This window comes from Saccopteryx leptura, chromosome X, assembly GCF_036850995.1.
Source record: "Saccopteryx leptura isolate mSacLep1 chromosome X, mSacLep1_pri_phased_curated, whole genome shotgun sequence".
In the NCBI taxonomy this organism is placed as follows: domain Eukaryota; kingdom Metazoa; phylum Chordata; class Mammalia; order Chiroptera; family Emballonuridae; genus Saccopteryx; species Saccopteryx leptura.
This window is the reverse complement of record NC_089516.1, coordinates 88,493,938-88,500,011: the sequence shown is the minus strand read 5'-3', so window position 1 is coordinate 88,500,011 and position 6,074 is coordinate 88,493,938. Positions and strand designations below refer to the sequence as shown.

Sequence of the window (6,074 nt, the reverse complement as noted above, 5' to 3'; positions counted from 1 at the left end):
TTCTCCAAACTCCATTCATAGTAGGTGTCCTATATAAGCTTACCTTTTTAATCTTTTAGTAATTTTCTATGTTTACACATAAAAATAATTACCATCCTGTTACAGTTGCTTACAGTATTCAGTACAGAAACATGCTGTACTGGTTTGTAGCCTAGGAGCAACAATCTATTCTATACCATATAACCTTGATATTTATACTTGGGGACAGGTGAAAATAAGAGAATTATTTCAGAGGACTGCTAAGACAGAAATCACCCTCAGCATAAGTGAATTTGGCTAAGGTCATTGGGTCTATAATCTTCATACAACACTTGGATGATTAACTCTTTTGTGGACCAGCACAAAATTTCTGGAAACCAGCCTGTGGACCAGTTGCTGAAAAGCGCTGGGTTAGAGGGTTCAAATCCTGGAGTCAGGTGACTGAAAAGATTAATGCAGTAGTAGAGGTGAAAGACAGCAAATACCAACACTAGGGAAGCCACAGGGAGGATGTTCCAGGCAGAGTCAGCATACACTTGGAATGGAACAGATATGGGGAGTGAGGAAGAAGAAGATACCAGTCATGTCAATAACCAAAACAGAATATGTAAAAAAGTTGAGAAAAGATGTAATGATTCTATTTTGAATATGCTGAACTTGATACAGATGTGGGAAATATAGTTAGAGGCATCCTACAAACAATAAACTTGAGGCTAGACCTAAAGAATAAAATCACAACTCAGGAAAGAATGGACATGCAGGACCAAGGGTATACACCCTTGGTTATGTTCACATTGAAGAAAGAAGAATCGGGAAAGAAAGAAACAGACTGAGGAGAGATTTCTACTGAAAATCAAAACCAAGAAATCCTGGCTTTATTATGAGAAAAAAGTGTTCTACTGATGAGGCTCTGTGTGTATCATACTATAGGTAGAGCAGTGGAAATCTGGAATATAAAGCATGTATTGTGTTCCTAATTAATACAGGCACTGAGTGTCTTTTCTCTCTAGGGATGTATGGGTGAGGTCAGGACTCAGGGCTGAGCATGACATGGCTTTCATGCCATGAGGCTGGGCAAGTGCCTCTGCAGCTATTATACCCAGCATACGAGATGAGTGCGCTGTGTCAGCATCACAATGTATACAGAAGGGAACGTCACTGGGAAAGAAAGGGGAAATCTGGGCCATGTCCTGTTGGCTCAGCAGTAGAACATCTGGTGTGTGGAAGTCCCATGTCCAATTCCCGGCCATGGCACACAGGAGAAACCCCCATCTGCTTCTCCACCCTTCCCCTTCGCCTTCCTCTCTGTCTCTCTCTTCCCTTCCTGCAACCAAGGCTCATTTGGAGCAAAAGTTGGCCCAGGCTTTGACGATGGCTCTATGGCCTCTGCCTCAGGTGCTAGAAAGGCTCAGGCTGCAACAGAGCAAAGCCTTAGATGAGCAGAGCATCGCCCCCTGGTGGGCATGCCGGATGGATCCTGGTAGGGTGCATGCGGGAGTCTATCTAACTGCTTCCCCACTTCTAACTTCGGAAAAATACAAAAAAAAAGAAGAAAGAAAGAAAGAAGAAAGAAAGAAAGAAAGAAAGAAAGAAAGAAAGAAAGAAAGAAAGAAAGAAAGAAAGAAAGAAAGAAAGAAAGATAAAACGGTGAGAAATCAACAGCCAAGATGATAGCACATCTCCCCCAATGAAACTCCATATTCCCAACTTCTAAAAAGCAATACCTTCTTAAGAAAAGATGCCATCTGACAATTAAAATCAAGGGATTGTCCTTTATTCTATGATCTCTCAGTCAGAATTTGTCTTTGCCACCCATGTCTGCATGCTTCATGTTAAAGGTCTGCAAAGTCTTCTTGTGAAGGGCCAGACAGCAAACATTTTAGCCTGTGGGTCACCTGGACTCTGTTTCAGGGACTCAGCACTGCTATTTCAGTGTGGAAGCAGCCACAGACAATACATAGGTTAGTGAGCAGAACTGTGTGCCAATACAGATTCTCTATAAACACTGATGACAGGCTGAGTCTGCCCCTGGGTCAAGATGGCTGATCCCTGACCTATACCATGGGGAGGCCATGACCGGAGGATGCCCATTTGAAAAGCACAGATCATAAAGTTGGATTATGAGATCACAATAGACAGATAAATTGTGGAATATCTTTTTTTTTCTATTTTTCTGAAGCTGGAAACGGGGAGAGACAGACAGACTCCCGCATGCGCCTGACCGGGATCCACCCGGCACGCCCACCAGGGGCGATGCTCTGCCCACCAGGAGGCGATGCTCTGCCCCTCCGGGGCGTCGCTCTGCCGTGACCAGAGCCACTCTAGCACCTGGGGCAGAGGCCAAGGAGCCATCCCCAGCGCCCGGGCCATCTTTGCTCCAATGGAGCCTTGGCTGCGGGAGGGGAAGAGATAGACAGAGAGGAAGGAGGAGGGCTGGAGAAGCAAATGGGCGCTTCTCCTATGTGCCCTGGCTGGGAATTGAACCCGGGTCCCCCGCACGCCAGGCCAACGCTCTACCGCTGAGCCAACCGGCCAGGGCCAAATTGTGGAATATCTTTGATGGGAAAACAAAAGATCCTAGACCAGGAAGACTGGGCAGCCACGCACATGCTGCTCTTCCAGAGGCACAAGACAGGCTGCCTCAGCAGAGAGAAGCCCTTTCTGACAATCTGAACTCTATTCTCCTCAACCTTCCAAAAAGAGAGAAGCTGGAACCCTATACTGTACACTCCCTCACACGTGACCAGGGCCCAACGGTGAGCCACTTTTGTGACATCATATGACAGTGACATAAGCCGCTGGTTGCCCCTCGACTGAGATTCTAGAATTTTGAGGACTGTATATATAGGGCACCCTGCGGTGACTGAAGGCATTTCTGAGCCTAGCCACTGCTACTCAGTGTACCCGTGAGATGGACGAAGACATACAGTACCTATCAGGGCATGGAGAGCCAAGAAGAAGGCTCCCGTCTCTGAAATACCTGGAAGGAGCTATGTACGCATGGGCACCATTTGGGGGAAGCGAGGACCCAGACGGCCGCGGCAGTGGAGGTGTGCGCCCCAGAGACAACCTGCAACCGCAGCTGCCAACCCAAGGCCCTGCCGAAATGAGAAGAAAGAAATATCTTCGCCGCCACTCTTTCCCAAGAAAGCTTTGGAAGACACTGGAGGACGACAACTTTACCTCCGTGCGCTGGAGTGACAATGGAGACTCAGTGATCATAGATCAAGATCTCTTCCAGAGGGAGGTGCTTCGCCAGAAGGGCGCTAAGAGAGGATCATCCTGGCTGAGCAGTTTCACCCGCCGGCTCAGCCTCTATGGATTCAAGAAAATACACACAAGTGACGCTTCAGGTTATTTGTCAGAGAACAACAGGATCCTGGTAAAATAAAAAGTCACCCCGTTTCCCACCTTCTCTGTCACTTGACCATCTTTTGAGTAGAATAAGAGACTGATATACTGAAAGGGTTTCATTTCAGGGGGAACTCTATATTACAGGGGCAGTATTTATGGAAAGATGGGGAGTATAGATTTTATATGAAACTAGAACCCCTTAGAACACCTGTAGAGACAGACAGCTATAGACTCCAAGAGGTCAGGTAATGTCAAATAGATGTATTTTGTCTCGGAATGACTAACATGATTAATTTTTTTCCAGATGTATCGTAATTCGAACTTCCGAAAAGACAAACCGTGGCTCATGGAGAATATGATGAGACAAGACAACCAGATGACTCTTATCGGTGCAGCAACTCCAGAGAGAGGGGAGCCCGCAGCCCCAGGAATTCACAGCAAGGACACCACTGAGGCTGCCAATCAAATGGCCCAGGAGAGGACCCCTGTTGCTCAGGGACCCAATGCCACAGGGTCATTCCAGCTCATGGGTCTGGGGTCCCCCAGCCATGCCGTGGGTGTCCATGTTCCAAATGAGTTGGCTCGCCCAAGTAGACAGGGCACATCCGGGAATGGTGTGTTTGGTCCCATCCATACTGCTATGATCAATAACACAGGGGAGGGGCCCAGCAGCGCCCCTGATCACCCAAGTGGTGATTCACTGATATTTTACTCTACATCTAACAACCCATCAGCATTGCTGCCATTCCCGTCGTGGTCTCACCCGAGTGCCCTGTCGAGCACCCTGACAAGGAGGAGTAGGAAGGCTCCTCAGAGTTCAACTGTGCTCTCTGAGCAGTACAGGGACAATGTGGGTCCCTAAGATCACTTATGACAAAAAATATAACCACTCTGTAACTACAAATCTATTTTGGCTTTAATAAAGAAAAGCAAAACTGTCATGGTAAATAAAAAATTCAATGAGAACAAAAAGAGAGAGAATGGATGTTTTTTCCCCCAAATATTCCCTCTACCAGCTAGCTATGCTACAAGGAGTTCCTGATAGTAGCATTGCTCTGCTGGAGTAAGGCATCATCCTGAATTTAAAGGGAATGTACACAGCCCAGAATGAGTGACACATTAGTACTGATTCATTTATCAGATCAACTAGATCAGTGGATTTCAACATTTTTATACTTGGGACAGGTGAAAATAAGGGAATTATTTCAGGGGACTGCTAAGACAGAAATCACCCTCAGCATAAGTGAATTTGACTAAGGTCATTGGGTCTATACTCTTCATACAGCATTTGGATGGTTAACTCTTTTGTGGACCAGCACGAAATTTCTGGGAACTGGTCTGTAAACCAATGGCTGAAAAGCACTGGGTGAGAGGGCACAAAGCCTAAAGTCAGGTGACTGAAGATTATTGCACCAGTGCAGGCGAGAAACAGCAAATACCAACACTATGACAGTCACAGGGTGGATGTTTTTGGCAGAGTCAGCATTCACTTGGAATGCAACAGATATGGGGGGTGAGGAAGAAGAAGATACCAAGTCCTGCCATTAACCAAAACAGAATATGGCAGGAAGTTGGGAAAAGATGTAGTGATTCCATTTTGAATATGCTAAGCTTGAGACAGATGTGGAAAATACAGTTAGAGGCATCCCACAAACAATAAACTTGAGTCTAAACTGAAAAGTAAAATCACAACTCAGGAAAGAATAGACATGCAAGACCAAAGGTAGACCCTTGGTTATGTTCACATTTAAGATAGAAGAATCAGGAAAGAAAGAAACTGACTGAGGAGAGATTTCTACTGAAAATCAAAACCAAGAAATCCTGGCTTTATTATGAGAAAGAAGTGTTCTACTGATGAGGCTCTGTGTGTATCATACTATAGGTAGAGCAGTGGAAATCTGGAATATAAAGCATGTATTATGTTCCTAATTAATACAGGCACTGAGTGTCTTTTCTCTCCAGGGATGTATGGGTGAGGTCAGGACTCCGGGCTGAGCATGACATGGCTTTCACTCCCTGAGGCTGGGCTCGGCCCCTGCAGCCATTACACCCAGCATACGAGAGAAGTGCTCTGTGTCAGCGTCAAGGACAATGTATAAAGAAGGGAACATCACGTGGATAGGAATACAGAAATCAATAGCCAATATGATACCACATCTCTTCCAATGAAACTCCAAATTCCCAACTTCTCAAAAGCTATACCATCTTAGGAAAGGACTGCATTTGGTCATTATAAATCAAGGAACTATATCTCTCTGCTATGATTTCCTAGTCAGAATTTATTCAGAGGGTTTTTCTTTGACAGAGAGACACAGAAAGAATCTTTGAATCCACCAGGCTCAAAAGTTCCATCCACCAGGAGACCTCTATGGATTTAGCAAAATATGCCCAAGATACCCTTCAGGCTGCACTCCAGGGAACAACAGGATAATGGTAAAGTAGAAAGTCCTCCCATTTTCAACCTTCTCTGTTACTCAGATATCTTTTTAGTAGAACAAGAAGAACGATATACTGAAAGAGTTTCATTTCAGGGGACAACTCTATTTCATAGGAGACAGTATTTATGGAAAGATACAAAAATATAGCTTTCATATGAAACTATATAACCCCTTAGAGACAACCTATAGGGATGACTCAAGACTCTGCACAGTCAGTTAATGTCAAATAGATATATTTTCTCTCAGAATGACTCAAATGATTAATTTTGTTTCAGATTTACTGCAACTCCAACTTTCAAAAAG

General features: G+C 44.9%; 1 protein-coding gene across 1 annotated transcript; it reads left to right on the top strand.

The window, feature by feature from the left end:
* The first annotated feature begins 2,890 nt into the window (after window positions 1-2,890).
* Window positions 2,891-4,195, top strand: LOC136386406 (heat shock transcription factor, X-linked member 3-like). Its single transcript, XM_066357836.1, has 2 exons — window positions 2,891-3,361; window positions 3,638-4,195. The coding sequence occupies exons 1-2, from the start codon at window positions 2,891-2,893 to the stop codon at window positions 4,193-4,195; spliced, it is 1,029 nt and encodes a 342-aa protein (XP_066213933.1).
* The last annotated feature ends 1,879 nt before the right edge of the window (window positions 4,196-6,074 follow it).

Bases quoted from the DNA above. Each gene is read 5' to 3' on its own strand.
- LOC136386406 (XM_066357836.1), top strand. From the start codon at position 2,891: ATGGACGAAGACATACAGTACCTATCAGGGCATGGAGAGCCAAGAAGA. The intron at 3,362-3,637 runs GTAAAATAAAAA...ATTTTTTTCCAG, and splicing joins CAGAGAACAACAGGATCCTG to ATGTATCGTAATTCGAACTT.